Raw genomic sequence first — 21773 nt, 5'->3', positions numbered from 1 at the left:
GAACACCAGCCCCCATGCTCGTTTTCCCCTCAGATTATCCACTGTTGCTCTGCTGGTGTCAAACACCTTTGAACAGTAGCCGGCATGGCAAGGGTGTCTGTGAGATGCACATCTCTCTATGCGTGCTCCCCTCCATGCCGAGGATCATTTACAACTGAAAATAAAGAAGCCCCATCTGAAATGAGACACTACATTCACACAATAGATTTTGGAGGGGAAGGACAGGAAGATGTTATTTTTGGCTGCTTGCCTACAGTAAAAGCAGCCACCACTCTAAAGCCAATAGATCTGTATTAGTGACTCCTGAGGGAGGCACAGGCTAGAGATTTACATCAGTATTTGTAGGACAAACACATTTTGAGGCCACAGATAAGAGTCTGTTGCTGTTATGCTTGTCTTTATGCAGGCTGGCAGCAAAACACATCTCTTCTCTGAGGAACTTATGGCTCGGGGCCCAGATGTTAAGGTGTAAAGTTGTTTTGGTGATAACTTGCTCAGATTTCAGTTAGTACCTAGATGCTTCAAAAGCCAAGCCTGAAGAAGGAAGCTGGACAAAGGACAGAAGAACCAAAAAAGGAAGGGGCTTCTCAAAGTCACCCCAGGGTGATTGGCAGAGCCAGAAATAGCACACAGGTTATTTGTGTTCCATCTCCATCCTCGGCCATATAAAGGTTAAACATCTAACCTCGCCTGTTATTCAAGGCTCTTTCTATAGACCACAAAGACAAGCAGGAACAACCAACAGGCAAGATGAACCACTTTACATGGGATGAGACGAGAGGTCTGACTGATATACTGACTACAGAAGAAACCTCAAGAAATAATTTTTAAAAGGCTAGATAAGGTGAGATTAATCCCACCTGCTGGTCTGTGGTTCAACAGAGGCCAGTGGCACACTCAGTCTCCGTCTAGGCTGGTGTTCCCATGACACTGTCCACAACAGTCAGCGGCTGACAAGGGCTTGCCAAGTGATCCCCAGTTTCTCTACAGAATCAAAGCAAACAGTAGCATTTTAAACTAGATGTCAGAGGATTCCAATCAAGGTGGTCTGAAGGAAATATTGGCAGCTAACTGTTCCCTTGGCCACAGAAATTTGGAAACTATTGACCGAGCCGTGGCTTTCAACCTTTCTCTGTCATTCATGAGCCCTTCACCATTTCTTGGTGGAGATATGGACCCTGCATCAAAACCGTATGCCTGTTAATTATAGACTTTGGGATTTTTATCCACCTTTCACAAACCCTTCAGGAGTCTCCATTGCTGCCAGTGAAGCTGGAGACTGCAGACTCAGAACCAGGGAGGTACAGCCTGAAACAGCAGGTACTGCTTGTGGTTCCAGGTATTCCTCAAGACTATGGGAGTCTGTGGTGTAACTGTACCAGCCACTCTTCAGCAATATATAAAAATGCAAAGAGAAAGAATCTTAGAATAGAGTCATTTAGGTTGGAAAAGACCTTTAAGGTCTTTGAGTTCTACCCTAAAACACACACTGCCAAGTCCACCACTAAACCATGTCCTTAAGTGCCACATCTACACCTCTTTTAAATACATCCAGGGATGGTGACTCAACCAATTCCCTGGACAGCCTACTCCAGTGCTTGACAACCCTTTTGGTTATCAAGGTAAAGGGACTTGGTATGGTTTCCTCAGAAGTCCCTGCTCAAGCAGGGGTTTTCCTTCTGGTCTTTGAGTTAGTAGGTTTATTTGCAATTGGATAAATGTCTGTTTTCCGATCTTTTCTTCCTCAACAAAAGGATTTAAAAATTTTATTTAAAACACACCATTAGATTTGAAGTCCAATGTTCTGGAGAGAAAGGAGGATGAAAGTCTCAACCCTGCTGCAGTCTTGGAGAGATTTTTATTGGTAACAACCACTTGAATTACTACCGCAGCTGCAGGTTTTGACCAGGAATTGGAATTGTCCAGAAATCACTACAGCATAGTCACTTAGGCCAAAATCTATCACGTGTACCTGAGCTGCCCTAGGGTAAGTCTCTCCATCTTAGACAACAGAGAAAGACAGTCTCTGCTTGTCAGTGATGATGCACCCTTTCCACGTCTCTGTCTCACTCCGCTGACCACAGAGAGGAAAATCCAAAATCTTGCTTTGTCAGAGGCTGGCAAGAAGCAAGATTTTGAGTGCAATCTGATATCCTGCAGTGGCTCACTTGGTGTCCAGCTCCTGCTCCATGGCTTCCTACTGGTCCTGTGCCATGTCTACCTGCCCTTGGCAGGTATCTTGGACACCCTGGGTGCCTCCAGATGACTACATGAAGGCAAAGGGATTGAGCCTTCATTGCCTGTGTAGGTGAACTAAATCTCTCCCCAGGCTCATTGCTGTGCCGGCTGGAGGTCCGCAGACGAGCTCAGATCACAAAGACCAGGTAGACACCTAGACATCTCAGTGTAGGCAAGAGCAATCTGCTTCCCAGGATGCCCAAGAGAAGTGAGATGAACCTGGACTAGAGCATGAGACAGTATCTGCCTCTCAAAGCTTCCAGCTTCAACATAGACAAGGGAAACAGCAGCACTTAGAGGAGAAAGCGTCTTCCTAAGTATCCCCCTGCAAGATGCTCACACAGCTACTTGCAGTACCCACGTTTACTTAGTCCAAGACAGTCTCTGCATTCCCCAGAGACCACTTTTGGCTCTGGGGTTCTTGTTGTGACTGTCTTATTTTAGTCACGTTTGGGACTCTTTTTTAAATTTGTTAAAAACTTTTTAATTCGTTCACAAAATGCAGGGTTTTGCTCTCTCCAAAGGTGCATTTCCAAAACCTAGTCATGAAAACTTCAGTGTTAAGGTCTCCTAACTCTGAACATCACAAATATAACAAAATACCAAGTCATCCCCAAAACACTGAAAAAATAAAACCGTTTTTCTTCTGAGGCGTTTCCAGAAGAGCACCTATTCATATACTTACAAAACAAACAGCAGTAATCTCCAGAGGAGCAAAGCCACAAGGGATTATTATTTTCTTTTAATTTGCCCTGACACTTTCCTCTACTACACAATGACTGGCTAGATGACGAATGAGAAAAACAGCAAAAAAGCTTTTACTTTCAGTAATTCCCCCAAACTTTTTAGATGTCTACTTTGTCAGTTCCTTCCAGAAGATGACTTGCTGGAGGACAAGCAGGAAGAAGATAGCAGTATTTTCTTACTGATTTCCCCCTACCCTTTAGGTACATGTGTAGTCAGTCATGCATCAGGACTATGGGTTCTCACTCCTTTATTCAGTGTTCTTTAAGCCTGCTTTTCTTTGAGCCTTAGCTTCTGGAGTCACATGTTGGAGGACACACAGCTCATATTTAAAATAGAAGCAAGCATTTACCTGCTATGGTAGCAGAAATAAGCTGGAGATGATTAACTCTAGAGTGCCAGAATAAGGGGAGGAAAAGGAAGAGCAATAAAAACCTCCCATTTTTGAAAATCTCATTATGTTTTAAGCAACTGTCATAATTTTGGGAATATTTTCCACCTGCAATCATTCAAATGAGTCCACCGGAGGGCTACGAGGATGAGGAGGGGACTGGAGCATCTCTGCTATGAGGAAAGGCTGAGGGAGCTGGGCTTGTTCAGCCTGAAGAAGAGAAGGATGAGAGGGGACCTTCGAAATGCCTCTAAATATCTGCAGGGTGGGGGTCAGGAGGATGGGGCCAGACTCTTTCCAGTGGTGCCCAGTGACAGGACAAGGGCAACGGGCACAAACTGAAGCAGAGGAAGTTCCAGCTGAACCTGAGGAAGAACTTCTTCACTCTGAGGGCGATGGAGCATTGGAACAGGTTGCCCAGGGAGGTTGTGGAGTCTCCTTCTCTGGAGATATTCAAGATCCACCGGGATAAGGTCCTATGCGGCCTGCTGTAGGTGACCCTGCTTTGGCAAGGGGGTTGGACTGGGTGATCCACAGAGGTCTCTTCCAACCCCTACCATTCTGTGATTCTGTGATTCTACAATAGAATCTCCTTCACTGCAGCACTGGGTGCTACCTTCAACCCTCCTTCATTAGCAGGAGAAAGAAATGTCCATTGTACTGCAGAGGCTGAAGAGTTTTTTTCTACATGGCAGAGGGGAAAAGACTTACAAGGTTAATTGTTGGCATCAGCTGGCAAAATATATTCAGAGCAGACAGTGTTTATGGATACCGGGAAGCCTTTGAGAACATCCTGCTGATGCTGCTAACCATGATGCCACAAATGCAATATTGTTGTCTTAAAAAGAGGGAGGATGGCCCAAGTCCCACTGTGGTTAAAAGATGCAATGATAAAACTACAAAAACAGAAACAGGTAAAGAACAGAGAAAAAAGAGATGTGAAAGATGCAATGCTAAGCAGCCAGGCCTGGGCTTTGCCTTGTAGGGTGGCCAAGCACCTCCTGTCTGGAGGTGGCTAGTGCCTGTCTAGCCCACAGGCAGAAGCAGGTTGTCAGTCGGCACTGATGGGATCTGGTAGACAGACAAGGAGTCTCCTGAGGGCTGCTCTGACTCTGTCCGACCCAGGGATGCAGCTTGCCTCACTGCAGATACCCATGAGGTCACCACCCAGGCTTTCTGGGGAGCAGGGCAGAAATCAGAAACGTCATGGTGTCTTATCTGCTCCCCTTTAGGTGTCTGCTATAGCATCTGTCTCCTTGCTGGATCTCTGCTGCCTATGGAGGAAAACTGTGTTACCTCCCTCCTTTGGAGATGGAGAGGCTGTGGCCTCCAAAAGCAGGTGAGATTTATCTCCTCTGACTTCTAAACAAGCCTGACAGAGTCACAGTCAGCCCCATGCTTGCTATGGGAACTTCTGCCTCCCTCCAAGCAGCGGAGACAGAAGCGAAAACACAACCTCGCATAGCAAAGGTGTCCCCACGAATCCCTCACAGCATGCTCAGGTCTTGGTCGCAAACAGGGTCCCCTCTCTTTCCTTCCATCTCCACTCCCCCAGCCTTGTGCATTTGCAGCTTGGTGCTACAGTCCCTTTCCCATCCTGGGATGCCCTGTGCTGGGCAATGCTGGGTCAGATCTCCTGCTTGTGTTGCCAGGGAGTGGGAGGATGGAAGAGTGGATGGGAGCTCTGAGATGAGGGACCAGAGCGTGCTTTCTCAAGGGCAGTCCCTGGAAGTGGCTGCACCCTGGCTGGTACACCACGGTTTTCATCTGCTTTGCCATAGCAGATCCTCCGATCGTTTCCCATCCTGTGAGCTCACCCATGGTGTCCTGTCACAGACAGGGAGAAAGCAGCATGGAAAGCTCTGCAGACTGCCCAGGTGGACAGAAACCTGAACTCCTGACAGCTTCCCTTAAACTTTATAACACTTAATATCTGAAAGCCAGACGCAGCTGAGAGCCTGTTTCATGCTGCCTCGGAAAGCAAAGCAGTCTCAGTCACAGGGACAACGAAGGGGCCCTGTCTCCTCTGGTCACCCCTTCCCAGGAACAGGAATCCCATTTATTTCTCTTCCAAGCTCCTGGCCCAGCCTTTAGGGCCCTGCCTTCCCACCCTCCTCTGTCACTTCTCCTGCCTGGTTGGTATAATTAATTTTCATGCTCTCATACCCTCACTTTCTTGCCAGCGCTTGTGGGAATGGATGTGCAGCAAGCTCCCTGCACAGAGCATGTAAAAGGCAAGGCAAAGGCAGGCAGCCGTCTCCTAACTCCTGCAGGCAGAGTAGCCAGGAAACCCACGGAGAGGTTTTCTTTCTTTCTTTCTGTTTTTTTTTCCCTCCTCTTCCCTTCTCCTTTCCTTTCCCGCCCCCATCAGCAGCCGCCTCCCCAGCCCGTCCCCAGTCCGTCCCGGCACCATGCCTCCTGGAACGTCGCAGCTCCGCTCTTTCATGAGCAGTGTGTGGTATTATGACTCCGGCGATGCTGAGCCCTGCCAGCACGCCTCAAACCACAGGTATCTGACCCCGTCCCAAGCTCCATAACACTGATTAATGTCCTGATTCACAGCCCGATAGGGTGGGCACAATCGTTGGCCGAGATGGAACACCACCCCACTCCCCGCTCTCCCCTCTCCTCCCTGCAGACCCCACTCCCATTGCTCGAGGAAGGAGGGGGATCCATTCCAAAAAAACCACCCAGCAGCAACCATGGGCAGGGAGCACCGGAGCTGCCAGTGGCGGCTGGGAGCTGTGCGTGGTCGGGGTGTCTTTACAACAAGGCCAGCTCTATGATTACAGCACATGAAGTCCTCAGTGCAGTGCAGGCAGCTCTGGGGCATGACGTCCTCCCAGCTCCAGCAGGTCAACTCCGGCATCCCCCTCGTCTCCTCCTTTTGCTGGGCATGGAGAGGGGACAAAGGAGGGCTTGACTTACTGTTCACCTGGCACTGAGGGCAACCATGGCCTCAGAGACACGGGGGAAGGCACGGTGGGGAGAGAAGCTGCGCTGGCGGTGCATACCCCGGTGGGAGATGGAGGGGAGGGTGGAGGAAGGGTCCTCAGAGTGAAAAGCACAGGCTGTGACCCATTGCAACAGTACATATCAACCCTGGAGCACGTTGCAATGGAGCATCCATGCATCTTCCTTTGGGACAGAGGCACCCCAGTGCTGCAGGTGTACTGGGTGGTGGTGGGAGCCCCAACAGAGCCCTGTTTCAGGGCTGTTGATGTATCAGATGTGATAGCAGCAGGGATCCAGCCTGGCACCCATTGGAGTGGGACCTGTTGCAGTGTGGGATCCCTCCCATAGGACCACAAGCATCGTATGTGAGAAAATAAACAAGCTAGGTCCTGTTCTTTGTCTCCTTGGCCATGCCCAAGTCCATATGTCTACAACATCTTTTTTCCAAAGCAGTGTGGCCTCATCCAAACCATGTCCTACAGCCCACAGTACACCTGAAACATGTCTAAGAGTCATTTGGGGTGGTGCAAGCTAGTGAGAGCTAAAGTAATGCCAGGGAGTGTGCTGGCAGTGAAACAGCATGGAGTATTGCAGGACAGCACGTCATCCCTGGCCTGCCTGTATTTTCTTATTAGTAAAGGCAAAGCCCTGTCAGCTGGGAGCTTCATTCGGCAGTGCCAAAGTCTCTCCTGTCCTCTCTTGTCTATCCTTCTCCCTGGATTGGAGGAACAGCCCTGGTCCTCAATGCTTCCTCTCTCTTAGTAAGGTCAAAAGGATATTCTTGCCCCATCACAGCACTGGCAGCCCTCAGGATGGGTCATGTCCCCTCCCTGTATGCTTGCACTTACCCCTGCCCTATTCCAGGGTTCAAATACCAATCCAAAGCTTTAAGCTAAGGCCTTGGGCCTTCCCCAAAATAGTCTTATCTCCTGCTGTCTCATGACCTGTCTTCACTAGAAATATCCTCTTTGTATCCCAACAAGTCAGAGATACCAGCTTTGCCTTCTTAAGCACCATGTTTTCAGTCATGAACAGGTGATTTGTAGCAGGTGTGGGACCTGTTCCAGTGTCTGTCGCACTCTTTTTCCCCAGGCTTGCAGCAATAGGGCTGGAAGAGGACACACAAAACACTGACATTTCATGGGTCAAACAGCCTTCTCTTCCCAATTCATTCCACTTTGCGTTGCCCTGCAGGCTTTCCAGGAAACATGGGCTTCCCAATCTGGTCCTTTTCGAGGCATGAACTACAGATCCTTACCTGGTCCACTTTCTACAGGATATTAATTCTGAACCCTAAGGAGGTACTTTGCAATGGAGTTTTCTTCCCTTCCGTCCTATTTTAGATGTCTGTTTTGAAAGCTGGGGGCTTAGGGCCAGCAGTAGGGTAAGGAACAATGGTGCTACCAAGAGGCAGAAGTGAGAAAGTGATGAATAAGTAAATCCTGAAGAGAAGCCAAAGCTACTGCCACAGCAGTGAGACAATGCACAGCTAGTTCTTCTGGAGAACAAACAGTGCTGATAATGAAAGCTGGAACTGTCAGCAGAGGGGAGTTAGGAACCAAACTGGGAAAGGATTTGCATGCCCATGTCTGCTAGGTCTCTGTGCGTACCCTATGGACCCTCACCTGTATGTGCTCCCCATGACAATGCTGATGTCTATTATGCAGCAGATTTGGCTGCATTGCAGTTACAGGAGGGATTGGTTATTCCCCTCAATGTCAACAGAAACAGGAAAATAGGCAAATGGAAAGATGCGGGGATCCACCAGGTCTGTCTGCTCCTACTCCACCTCAGGCCTCTCCTCCACCTGGCTCTGTTCACAGGATGAAACTCAGTTCGCCCTTTGGCTTGGCCATCGTTCTGGTTATCTGGGTAACTCAGAGCCCGTATCGCCCTAGGAAGCGCTGAGTCAGGTCGGCCAAGCACATTCCCGCATTGACCCCTACCGAGTTCTTCTTTGTGTTCAGACTTGTTGGCACAGAACCAGGGTCAGATCCTTACCTGGGTGCAAAACAAGGGCTGACTCTGTTCCATTTCACCAGCTGATGCACCCTCCCTTCCCCCTGCTCCTCCAAAACCTGAGTCATCTTTTGCTGATGAAAGAGTAAATTAGGAGTACACTGTAGCCGTAACTTTGCATGGCCTGATTTCCCTCTTCTAGTCCTACAAAATACATACAAAAGGTACTAAAATTTCAATTTGTTCATCACACTGACGTTGCCAATGATACCAAGGGATACAAGGGCAAAATCAGTGTAATAATTTGGGTAGGAGAGAAGAAAAAGCAATCATTTATTGCACGTTCTACTGTCAACACTGATGCTAAATTTGCTCAGTTCTCAGAGATTCAGACACCAAGATCTGGCATCCTTTAAGAAAGGACCCAAATCCACAGCTGAATTCAGCCCTGTCCTGTGGTTTGAAAAATCCAGCCTGCCAGCATGCTCATCATCTTTCCCCACCGCCACCGTAGCCAGAAACAAGAGAGACACTCCCTCCTTTCAGATACCCCCCTCAAATTGCTCTTGTTTAAATGCTTTCAAGAAGGCATTCATTGCACAAGGCAGCCAGCCACAAAAGAAGCTACCGAAGCATGGCCGGACATGGTTTGGAGAAGCATCTGGAAACTGGGGGCTTGTCATCCAACCCAGAACTCTCAGTTTGCAGAATCCTCCCCCTTCCCGTCCAGATGTAACCCAGGGCCAGGAGACCAGGACCAGCATGTGCCAGTTGGGCTTCTCCAATTTACCCGCTGGCTCTCTCCTTATTTCCCTGCAGTGCCACTGATTGACATCAGATGAGATTCTCTTGGCCATTCTGCACTCCACAGGAACATCACTGATTTACGCCAGCAGAAGGCTCTGGCCCCTTGAGCTTTGCGGTTTCTATGGTGAGGTTAAGGCAAATCACAGAGAAAATCTGATCCCAGGAATGAAACAAAAAAAAACAACAAACATGCTTCACTGCGGTGGTGAAAGGCTGACGGAGAAACACCAGTCATGGTGGGAAATGAATTGGAGATGAAACTGGTATTCTGCAGTGGGATCAGATGGTGGGATGCTCCGAGACTGTTTAACAACGCTACGGTGTGAGTCAGAGCCGCACAGTTACACCCGCACGCTCACTTGTGTATACACACATGCTCAAGTTTTGTACCAAGCTCTGTGTCTTTGTCAGCTGAGGAAATTAGACCCTGAAGCCCACCCAGGTTCCGTGGGGTTCAGTCACGGATGATCTGTGGTGGGATGCTCTGCAGCTGAGCGGGTCCTTTGAGGATATGGGGCAGCTCTGAGCTGCATGAGCACCCACTGCTGACGTCTAAAGCCACGCAAGGGAAATCAGCCCTATCCTGCTTTGTCCCCATCCAGTGGCTGGCCTGAGTAAACAGTCCCGGTAATTTAGCACAAGTGAGAATAAGCCACATCTGCGTTAGATACAGCGCATCAGACCCTCTGACCCCCTACTAGTGTGTGTTTTAGTAACGGTGACTATTTAGACTGGGAAAAACATTTCCACCTCAGTGCCTATAGAGCCATCTCTCTCTCTTTTATCCTTTTCTGGGAAGGACAACAAAAATAAACCATGTTTCCAAATGCACAGAGTCCACCTTCGCTCCCCACAAGTCCTCTGTCCCTTGGCTGCACACACAGAGTGAGAGATGCCTGAAAGCACACAGAAAGTCAACAGGAGAGCTAAATCTCAACTCCTGGTCTTCTCTCCTTCCTGAAGAGGTCATTTCAGAGCAAGCAATTCAGCGAGTGTAAACTCGAGGGCACTGGAAGAAAACACAAGCTCAGAGAAAACTTTGGGAATATCAGCTCTGAGAGGTTAAAAGGCTTCATAAGCTGATGGTTCTTGATAAGCCAGCAATTTTAGCTTTTGAAGCTCTATGTGTTGGTCATCTCTTGGCAGTCCCACCTCTTATCGGCTCCCTCCCACTTCTATTTTAACTTTTTTTTTCTGTATTTTTACTGAGCTGAGTGAAATTACTAAGCACAAAATAGATATGCTACGTAATGTTGCTTTATTGATCTGACTCTTTGAGTACAGCCAGGAGAAACAAGTCATTTCCTTGCAACCACTCACCATAGCCAGTGTCTCAAAGCTACTTTAGCTCTGATTTCTCAACGTCTGAAAGCCGTGGTTTGGGATGTACCAGATGAGAAGAAAGTCAAGGTGACATTGAGGTGAGGCAGTGGTTCAGACAATAAAAGTGGGATAGATGGAAATAGCACGTGGAGTTCATGGAAACCGGTCCACTGAATTTTGGAATTTGGTTTGGATCTTTGCAAAACAGAAGAGGCTACTGGCTATTTGCTCCTGGAAATTGCTGAAGGTGTTTTAATTCACAAGACCAACGAATTAATTACTCTGCTAGTCAGCCTCTGGTTTCCTACAGCTGAGCCATCTGAGGAGCCCTTGGCCTCGCGGTGTGGCTAAATAAAGTGGGTTAGAGACCAATTGCAGGTCCTGCAGGCAAGAGAAGCTGTAGTAACATGGTCTGGGTGTACGAGTCAATCAGCCTTGTCTTTTGGTGGGATTCAGTGTGCCTACAGGGAGTGGTCTGAACGCAGCCCCATGTGCCTTGCAGGTTGGTCAGAAATGCTGATTCCTTGCTCCCTAGCCTTGTGAAAGAACGGCCAAAGACAGCGACAGAAATTGCAGAACAGGCCATTGTCATTAGGAGGAGATGGAGCAGGGGAACAGCACAGTGCAGGAAAATGTGAAAAAAATCAGGTTCAAATCATGCTCCCGGGTCCAGCAGTCCCAGCCTTCCTGGCCAGAGCACGGCCCTGTTGCCTCCAGCATCTGAAACCTTCCTTTTCCTCCTGAGCTAAGAAATGTTCCACTCTGTGTCTGCTACCAGCACCATTCCTGTGGTTAGTGTACAGGATGAGCCCAGGGCTCTCCTGGGGTGTTGCAATCACAGAATGACAGAATGTTAGGGGTTGGAAGGGACCTCTGTGGGTCATCTAGTCCAACCCCCCTGCTGAATTAGGGTCACCCAGAGTAGGCTGCACAGGACCTTGTCCGGCGGGGCTTGAATATCTCCAGAGAAGGAGACTCCACAACCTTCCTGTGCAACCTGTTCCAGTGCTCCGTCACCCTCAGCGTGAGGGTGACTCAATCGCTTGAGTGCTCAAGGCATATAAACTGGGTGAATAAATCAAGGCAACAAGATAATTAGATTACTTACTAGTAGTCCTAAACAGTGGCAGAGTCCCCAAAGCCCCGCCGAGTCTCAGTTAATTGATCATTTGTCCTCTGCTACTTGCCCAAGAGGTGGTAGCTCACTGCCACCTGCCACTCCTTACAAAGTGCCTCATCCCTTAATCCATGGCAAGCATGAACTAAGTTTTGCATAACACTCACTTTTCTGTTAAAACATACAGAAAACAAACCATTTAGGTCCCAAGCCAAAGTTCAGTGAAGGGAAGAGAAGGTTTTCTAAGGACAGCTGGTGACTTTCAAACTGCCTTTACAAATGCAACCGAGACTGTTTCTTGCTCACAGTGTGGCAAGACCAAGCAGATAAATACATTGAAATACTTGGAGAGAGGGGAAGGGAGAGTGAAGTAAAGATAACATCGAGGAACCCTGATTAGCAACAGGGCTGCCAAGTGAAAACTGATATAACCAGCCTGCCTTGCGTGCTGAGACAGCAACTCCTGTCCCCAGACCTTGCCCCAGACACTGATCCCTAGATCAGTGGGAGGCCTTTTTCAAGAAGCCACGTCTCCTTTCAACGAGCTGCCCTTATCTGACAGATAGCTGGTACTTGAGGTCGTTACGGTGGAAAGACTCGAAGACATCAAACACCTTTGGACTTTGAAAGTTCAGTTGTTCTGCACTGTGATAGGGTCGGAGAGGTGGGCTAGGGCAGGATGGCTGCCTTGCCTAGTCCTCCCTGGCTCAACACCTTCCATGACTTGGACATAGGGGGAATGATTTGGCTTGGTCATTTCACTGTCCCTGCAAGCAACAGACCAGAAAGCAGGTAAGGAGGTACCAGCTGTGTCGCATCTCAGCTTACCTGGGCCCTTCTGAGTCTTGGAAGTCCCTGTTTGTGTCTGTGCTGCTAAATACAAGGGCTGGGTCCTGTCCTCTGGCCCTGAAGCCAAGCGGCAGAACAGATTTCATGTCTACAAGCCTAAATGCATTTTTCCCCCCCAAAAAACCAAGACAGTAGTCATATCCTATACCCCTGACCTATGTTACCCTGTATCACCACTTGGCACTATCTGCAGGACTCATCTGCTCAGACAAAAACCCTGCCAAGAAGTGTGCTAATGATTACATGTTGTGGCTGATGGAGGGGAGGTTCAGAGGTAGCGTGGATCCTACGCTGAGCTCACACTGAGCCCCATGGCTCACATTGCTGTGTGTGTATTCATTGCCATGGAGCAGGAACTACGACAGGGATGGAGCGTGGGTCGTCAAACGGAGGACTGGGGGGCTTTACCCCAGCGTAACATGGCTGTACAACCAAGGAGACAGGTGAAACCTGCACAGCATCGCTGGCCACTCATCCCTCCTTGTCCCCACCTCTGTGACCCAAGCTCTCCCTCACATGCCTCGAGGATTCATCCAAGTCTTTGCTGTGCACATGCCATTCACTGACCCAGCTACAAACCGTCTCCTACATTTATTTTCTTTTTTCCATCTTGGGTTAGTTTTGTGCAAGCTCAGTGAGCTGAATCAGCTCATGGAAAGGTGCACATGGTCAGGAGGGAGGAAGGGAGAGCAGAGCACACAGTCACTGTGCTGCTGAAATGCCTTGAACCAGGGATGCTGGACGGGTGAGACGAAAAAGGGGCAGAGAAGTCCAATTTCTGCTTTGCTGGGTAAAGGGAAAAACACTTGGCTGGAAAGACAGGCCAGACTAGCAGAAGATCTCAACAACTGAACCATCACCTAAATGCTGGATTTGTGTTGCAGGAGGGTCAAAGTACGATCTGTTAAGTGGATGCCGTCAGTCCAAAATCATCCTTTCTCGAAAATCAAGTTTCTGGAAGTCAGTCCAAGCTGAGCCTCAGAATGGAAAGGAAAACCCTAAAACACAGAGGCCCTCTAATCGCTGGCAAGGGTGAGTCTGGCCTCAGTGGAAATAAAGGGATTAATGCCAAGCCAGGTACATCGAGCACAAGTTTGGGAGTTCGCTTCCTGTGACCCAAGACAGCAAAGCTCAGTCTGACCCAGCAGGTATTCTGCTGGCTGAGTTTCACCCCCATGGTAATTTGTTTATGGCCACGTCGCAAAAGGTACAGCACAAAGATCACCTTTAGTACAGCAGGTCTTGCAAGGCCAGCTGAAGTTTGAGGTGTTACGGGTTGAGATAGCCAAATGATATTACAATACCCAAGTGGGTGCAGAGGGAGAAAGCAATTTCTCCACGTCCAGGCAAAATATCTTTGATATGGTCTAACCTTTAACACAGGCTAATCCTGTTGAGTTCTTTTTGGTCAGGGCTTGCCCTAAGGAACGTATTTTCTCTGGGGTTTTTTTGTTGTAACACTTACTAATTGAGAGACGCTCAAATTTCACTTACAGCAGGAGCTGAGCAGACAGAGGAACCCCTCTACACTTCTCCTTTTCCAGAGAAACAGCCCGTACGAAGGGGTGGGGGATGCCTGCTGGCTTCTCCCTTTGATCTGGACGGTGTCAGACGGCGAGGGGATTTGGAGGGATCAGAGCTCCAAAGGCTGAGAAGAGCGCAGGGACAGTCATGGGGTCAGAGAGCTGCACAATCTAGTGAGCACCTGAACACACGCCGGACTTCATCGCCCTCTCCCAGAGGTGCGGGATGAGGATGGAGCCGCTTGGCAGCAACGAGGGCCAGTTCCCTGGAGGGATTGAAGTCGGAGGCAGCTGTACTCCGGCTCTGCTGTTCCCTCCTCTCGGTCTTCAGGCAGAAAAGAAATTCAGTGACTGCAGGGTTGAGCTGGAACCGCAGCTCTGCCACAGACTCTGGGAAGCAGGACTTCCCCAGCCCTATATCTCAGCACCAGGAGAGGTGCTTCATCACCTCACCTCACACTGTCTGGTTGGAGGCTGCAGATGTAGTGGTTTCAGCGCAATGAGTGTGGTGTCTGCACCCCAAATAACTTTGCTAACCAAGGACTGATTTCAACAGAATATCCTTGAGAGATTGAGCAGAGTGAAATCCTCCAGCCAGCATCTTTGCCACCCTAGGAGAGGCCCTTCTCAGCACCCCCAGCGCAGGATAAGAGACGACAGGAGACACACAGCTGTGTGACGACTCTCAGACTCTCAGCATCGTTTTTCAGAGGGACGTGGGAGCACAGGGTGGCGGTGGCAAGGGCAGCAGCTGTCTCTGTGTGAGCTGTCTGGGCTGGGGGTACCCCTAGCTGGGACAGCAGACACACCGTCCCATCCCACTGATCTCAAAGCACCGCTCTGAGGCTATTTCTAGGAGGCCAGAAACCAAACAACTGCCTGGACCTGAAAGGCACACTTCAGATTTCATTTCCTCTGGCCTTAACCCCCTCTGTGTGTGCAGTTGCCCTTTTGCTTTTCCTCTTCCCGATGCAAGGAGCTCACACCAAACCCAGCCTGCTCAGGTCAGACTTGCCACCGGGCAGCTGAACTTTTTTTGGCTTGCACGGGATGAAATCACAGCCCATGCATTACCCTGACGCGGAGGCTTGTTTGCTTTATATTTTGCGGTTGAGTATTTTATAGTCCGGGGATATCTGCTAATCCCAAGGTACAATAACAAAAATCGTATCTTGCTTAAATACATGGGGCAGGGATGGGCACGCTCCCAAGCGTGTGCGGAGAAAAGAACGTTTCAGACATTGTTTCCCTGCACTTGGAGCCTGTCTTTATTTAATGTAGTCGAGCAGCTAGTCGGGATTTGCAGGATTTCTATATAGGATTATTTTATTTTTATTCTTTTTATTTTGGGCTGGATTCTGAGGCAGAATATGATTATCTTTCCCTTCCAGCTATAAATTATTCAACTTCAAATCCTTCCCCTTTTGCAATTTATGAAGATGTGGATCTGATCAGAGGAACAACAAGGAAAAAGTCAAAGAGCAAAACACTGACCAGCACCTCCTTAATCCAGCTGCTTTGCTGCCTGAGCACCAGCGTCTTGACTGGTTGGTGACCTGAATATCGCTCTGATGTGAAGTTTCTGATTTATACCTGACTTTCCTACCAGAGATTAACAGCAAAAAAATGCACCTCCCTTGGGATTAGGGGCTGGGACCTTTCTGCAGGTGACCCGTCCGAGTTTGTCCCCGTTTTGAGTTATGCCTGCAAGAAAGGGTTTCCCCATCCCCTAACAATACCCCCTGAATTTCTGGGGGAGTTCTAAAGCTTCTCTACAAAACCAGACGGAAGCTTCAGCACTGCCCAAGCAGCCCGAGTGGGGCCAGGGCTGGGGAACCGCAGGCTGCAGCGAGCAGAAAGGGGTCGAGACCACTCTGCTGCCAAAATGCACCACCCTAACGTGGAGCATCTCCCGCAAGGCACCGAGCACTGCTGAAAGGCAAGACCCCCACAGCACAGCAGAGGTCCCTTTTCCTATCCTTTTCCTACCCCAAACTGACCTCCTTCCCTGCGTCGTGTTGAGCTCAGCCGACTGCAGCCGGCTCAGGCTGATACCCACTTCCCAAAACAGAGCTATTCTGGTCCAAAGCCTTGCAGAAGGCTGTTGACCTATTATTATTATTATTATTATTATTATTATTATTATTATTATTATGCAGAATATCTGAAAGATATGAAAGATAGAGAAGGAAACTGAGTGAAAAATGAAGGGGTCAGCAGGGAAAACTGTGGGGCTTGCTGCTGGGTGGTGGGACACGGGGAGGTTTTTCTGCAAGGAGCTCCAGCAGCACCTTTTGGATGAAACCATAGTGCCTACATCTTAACTCCTCCCGTGCTCTGTTGATGTCAGAGCCTACTTTTAAAGCTCCTTTTGCACACGTCTTCTTTTCAAGCCCATGTTTGCAGGGCTGTCTGGCTCAGGACAATCTTGCTTTCCCCGCTCTTGGACCAAAGAGCAGAACCAATCCAAATTTACCCCCTCACCCTGCCAGATTTCAGGCACAAAGCGCTCAATCGTCAAGCGAAATTCTCTTCTCCATTTAAGCAGGTGTTATTCAGGAATATTCCCAGGGAAATGCTGAGGGAGATCTTCTCCGTATTGCCAGGGAAATTGGAGGACAGCAGAGTTTCACCCAGTACTTTATCCAACACCAGAGACAGCCGTCTGTCCCTCTCAGCTGCCCCTAAGAAGCTCAGGGCAGGGATGCTGATGTTGCTATGGATTTTGCGTGGCTGTAGGCTCATGGAGGGGACCACGATTTCTGCAGACACTTTTAAGTCTGAGGGCTCACTCCCACAGCATTTATCCGTGTGCTGAATTTCCCACCCTGGTTTACAGTTGGTGCAGGGACTCGCAGCCCTTGTGCTGGGGAGAAGTGGTGCAGATGCCGGCATCCTGCCCCATGATGTACCGGTGCCACAGGCAACCAAAACCACCGATTTCCCACCCCTGCTTCAGCACTCTTGCTGCAAAAAGTGCCTTCATTATCATCTTTGCCTGCTGGCAAAAGGAACAGTGGGAGTGACAGCTTCAGATTTAGGATACATCGTGCTCTGCCCCATCTCAGCATCACGAACTCGCAGATGCAAAGTGACCAAAAGCCCTGAAATCAGGGCCACAGCTCTCTAGACTGAAGTCTTCCAGCCTCAAGACAGCTGAATTCTGCCCTGAAGCTCCGAGCGGTCGTCTGCCTCAGTCTGCGGGAATCCTCCTGCCTCAAACCCCGCAACAGAGCTTTGCTTTGCTCTCCTGGGGGAGTGAAAGATCAGGTACCACTTATAGCTTAGACCAAAGCTGCCACGGAGCCTGTCTCTAAATTAAGTACTTGCATCCCCATCCTTCTGCAGTCACTCTCATTGATTTTTGCTTGTTGTTTCCAGGAGAGAGTCATTTGGTGACTGCTACTGATGGCAGCGCATAGAACAAACACACTTGGACCCGTTAGCCAAATATCAAGTGTGGATACAACCCTGCTTACGGTGTAGCTACCCAGACATCACCGTGCTGAAACATGCAGTCAATATCATTCTGTGTTTTTAAAGCTCATTTAAAAATCAAGTTAGTTTGGGAAAGAAACAAGAGCAGGAGAAAAAACAAATCAGGCTCTGGGCATCCTGCAAGCTGTTCCCTGCCTGGCAAGTTGCTGTGCAGTGGGATGACATGGGGCTGACCTTCTTATTCTGCCTAAGTGGATGCCAGGAGGGACACACAATATCTCTGCAGCCCCTGAATTGTCAGGACAACTTTTCAAACCTTCTGGAAACTCCTTCAGCTGTCAATAGTGGGTTGGAAAAGCAAGGGAAATATCTGAAACATGCACTTCAGCCTGGGCCTAATTAAACGGAACGGGGTTACTACGGCAGGACCCTAAATCAGTACAGGAGGGGATCGGGTTTTCGGAAAAGCAACAGAGCAAGTACTCTTGTGCATTCCTCACCTAGCCCTTCACAGCAAATTTCTTGTCCCTCTGTGATTCTGGTAGAGCTGTTCTTGATTTACACCCAAGCCCAGCTCGCCCTGAGTCAGTGCGCGGGGTACGCTCATCTGCTCCAGCCATGAGTTCCTGTTGCCTTCCAGTGCCGCTGAACAAATCGCTCCTGGTCTGAAAGTGTCTGTTGTGATACGGGTATCAAAAGTAAAATACCCACTGGGAACATCAGACAGCTGACACTTGGTTTGCTGACTGGTCCTCCGCACCTTCTGGAGGTACCGGGAGGTACTGGGAGAGGGGAGTAAACTGGGAGTGGGACTGAAGCTGCACTTTGCATCACTCGCCCATCTTTTCTGGATCCTGAAGGTCATTGAACAACAATCTAGCTGTTTCTAGAACCTGATTTTCACAGGCACCAACAGAGACACCAAAACTAGCGGGACTTTTGGTGCCAACTTCAGCGGCAGCAGCTCTGTGGAGCTGGGGCGTAGCAGGTGCTACAGGACCTGCTGAGCCTTGTCGTGATACAGCCCCAAAGTTGTCCGTGGTCACGGAGATGTGAATCCAGTCCCAGAACAGGCGAGAAACCTCAGCCATCACTAGAACCTCAACAAATCTACAAGTGGCCCCCTCAACTTCCCCAGTTTTCTTTGGGTTTTGAAAGGTTTTTTTGGGCTTAGAGACAGAACAAGACAGGGATGGACCGCAACAGTGATTGTTGTCAGAGGGGCTGTTTCTTTGCATTCATTTATGAGAGGTTTCCCTCTAGCACGATGCTGGACGTGTGGGGAAATACCCCCCTACCAGCCCTGCACAAGGTCCCAACCACTCCCGAACCCAGGGGACAAGGCGTGGGGTGATGGCTCCTGAACGGTCAGGGAGGAACTGGCTGAAGCCAGGGTCAGGGTGAGCCCAGTTGCTTCCAAACACATCTCCATCCCTCACGGAAAGCAGACACCACTTTAGGTGTCCCTTCCTACACCAGAAGACACTGAGAAACGGCCAGCAGTGGTGGAAGGATGGAGAAAGCAAGGAAAGCACGTGTCAAAGCAGCATGCCCGTCAGTGGATGAACATCTGGTGGCCGATGCTGTATGACGTACCCCTTCGCTTCTGCAGGAGGGCTTTGGAGACCACTCGGGGTCTGTAGATCTCAGCCCATTCCCCATCACCACCGTCAAGGGGGTTTTGACAGACTTTTTGCTACCTCTGTAAAGATATTCTGCCTTGAAGTGTGCAGGAACAGGTGAAAACAGCACCAGGAAGTGAAGGGTTAATACTGCTTTCATGCTCTTGAATGTAAACTGTCTGCAAGCTCTGTACTCTAAGGTCCTCTCCAAATTTAATCCCAAAGAGGAAGGCACTGTTTCACTGGGATTAAGCAGATTTGCAGATTAAGAAGATTAAACTAAAATTAAATTTGTTGTCTTGGGGGGTGGTGTGGATAAAAAAAAATAGAGAAAATAAAAATAAAAATTTGCCTTTTACCCGTAGGTGTCTTTTAAATTATCCCCCTAACGCTTTGCTCAGACCCCTGTCAAACTGCACGCGTTCCTGTCCAGAGGAGTTCAGAAGTGATTCAAACTCTTTGGGAAGCACAGACATTTTAATTTCATCTGGTGCAGCAGCTCGAAACCCAACTGCACACGCTATCCGCCAGCGAAATAAACCACTGGACTGAAGAAAAAAAAAAACAAACCAGCAAATCCCAGCACTCTGCCTTCTAAATCCTTGATACAGTAAATTACCCATCAAGGGATCAGCTCGTGCAAGAACATGAAGGGAAAAGATCGAGGGACTCACCAGAGCGTAGACCGAACTCAGCACGGAGCAGCAGAGGATCAAACCCAGACTGTGATAAACCAGATATGATCCCATATCCAAGAGGCTTCTTCCAGCATCCAAGCTCGCTCAGGGAAGTAGGAGGACGAGAGGTCTTCCAGCGCTCCGCTTGCAGATGATTTCTCCTTCTCTTTCCCTCCCTCCCCCCCCCACCCCCCAACTCCCCCCCCCCTTCCAGAATTTGTGTTTGTTTGATTGTTTGTTTGTTTCCACAGTTTTAGCCAGAAAGGCACATGACGAGAAACCCCGGTCCTTTGCTCCGCTTTCTCATGGCCGGAGATCTGGGCAGGTCCCTCAAAGCAGCCGAGGAGCCCATGCGAAGAGGAGCGACCCCGCTCCCTTCAGCGCCGCAGCCCCCGGTGCCGTTGGTTTTCCGTGCGCATCTGTCTCGGAGCAGAAAAAAATCACATCCATATGTCAAAACCGCTCTTCTGTTTCCTTTTTGCGAGGCAGTGGGAAGTTCAAATAATTTCTTTGTCAAACGCAAACACACACAGAAAGAAGGAGAGGGAGGGAGGGAGGGAGGGAGGAGGGAGAAGGCGAGAGAGGGGTGGAAGGGGTGGGAGATTGGAGAGGGTGGGGGAGGCTTTTAACCGCTGCTTTATTTTTAGATCCAGTAATTTTATCTTTTAGGTTTCAGAGTGGTTTGTGGGGGGGGGTAGACTTTTTTTTTTCCCATCTTCTCTTTTCGGCATGCAAACAAATCGCGAAGTCGAAAGTTAAACTAAAACTTGGAAATTTTTTCGCTCGGCAATTACCTTTTTTTTTCGCAAGCAGTGGTACTCTGGGGGATTTTTGCTTGTGTATCCCGGCGAGTTTCGGCTCCACAATAGGTTTATTCTGCCAGCCTTCCAGGTTGCAGTGCGTTTTAGCTACAAATAGGGATTTTTGCTTCTCTCTCAGAGGCTCTGCAGTCTCAAAAAGCCGATTGAGTGCGGCATGAAAGCGTGGGGCTGAGGAGATCGCCCCCCCCCGCCCCGCCACCCCCTTTAAGTAGTTTATTTTAGATTTTATTCCCCCCCCCCCGAAGCAAAACCACTTTTCACTTACTCTGCGAAACGTTCTGAAATCCTCGGGTTTGCGGTGGGTTTTTTAAATTATCATTTTTTTATTATTGTTATTTTCCACTCGCGCACCGCGTGGGCACAGACTCCCAAGTTTGCAGCGTCCCGCAGCAAGTTGAGCCCCTCCTGGGCTGAGCCCCCTCACAACACCCCGGGGAGAGCCGCTGCTCCCCCCCCCCCCCCATCCCCCCCCATCCTCCTTCCCGTCTCGATTTCACCAGCTTTTCGGAATTTCAGGGCAGGGATGTCCCTCCCAGCTCAGCCGGGGAGGTTTCATTCATAAAACTACGAGGTAAAAAAAAAAAAAAAAAAAAAAAAAAGCCCCCCCTCAAACCCCACGGCCAAGCTGTTGGGGGTTTTATTTCAGAGCCGAAAGCTGGCTCCAGCAACCATCCCCCCTTATCATTTCTTCGAGGTGGGAGGAGAAGAGGGGAGGGGGCTAGAAATGGTGACAGGGATACAGGGATGCAACACGCGGGCGAACACCCGGGCAGGCCCCCGGCTCTGCGCTGAGGGCTGACTCACTGGGAGAGCTTTGGAAATCGAGTGGTGGTGGTTTGGGTTTTTTCCCCCCTTTTTTTTCTTTTTTTTTTTTTCTTTTTTACTCTTTCCTTGCAGAAGCAGCGGATATTTGGGAGCTGAACGGCGGCAAGGAGGAGAAAAGAGGAGGGGGGTGAAAAAAAAAAGCCAACATCCTCTCTAGCTCTATCAGAAAGCAGACGGTAAAAACATCAAGTTTTCGCAGAGTGGAGCTGTGTGCATTTCTGTTTTATTTTTCGGAGCGAAGGGAAAAAAAAAAAAGAAGAGAGATTAAAAAAAAAACCAACCCAAACCTCTACAGTCGGTTTGTTGCTGGCTTTTTTTTTTTTTTTTCACAGCCCCATGGCTGTGAATAGGTGCCTTCAGCTAATTTTATGAAAAGGGGCTCTTTCCAAGGCTGAGGTAGAGTAGGGCTTCCTGTGAGAGAGAGAGGGGAAAAAAAAGAAAAAAAGTTCTGCGCTTGATGCAATCTTTTCCTCCTCCTCCTCCT

The 21773-nt window shown here is 49.1% G+C and overlaps 1 protein-coding gene across 1 annotated transcript in view; it reads right to left on the bottom strand.

The window, feature by feature from the left end:
* PTH1R (parathyroid hormone 1 receptor) overlaps positions 1-19840 on the bottom strand; it is a 130574-nt gene extending 110734 nt beyond the window's left edge. The window contains exon 1 of the mRNA XM_009938327.2: positions 19641-19840. Within this exon, the coding sequence (XP_009936629.1) occupies positions 19641-19715 (75 nt within the window). The 5' untranslated portion in view covers positions 19716-19840. The remainder of the gene's footprint in view (positions 1-19640) is intronic.
* Between the last annotated feature and the right edge of the window lie 1933 nt (positions 19841-21773).

Source organism: Opisthocomus hoazin, chromosome 4, assembly GCF_030867145.1.
Source record: "Opisthocomus hoazin isolate bOpiHoa1 chromosome 4, bOpiHoa1.hap1, whole genome shotgun sequence".
NCBI classification, from domain to species: Eukaryota; Metazoa; Chordata; class Aves; order Opisthocomiformes; family Opisthocomidae; genus Opisthocomus; species Opisthocomus hoazin.
Note: the sequence above shows the minus strand (reverse complement) of the source record. Positions and strands in the feature narration are given on the sequence as shown.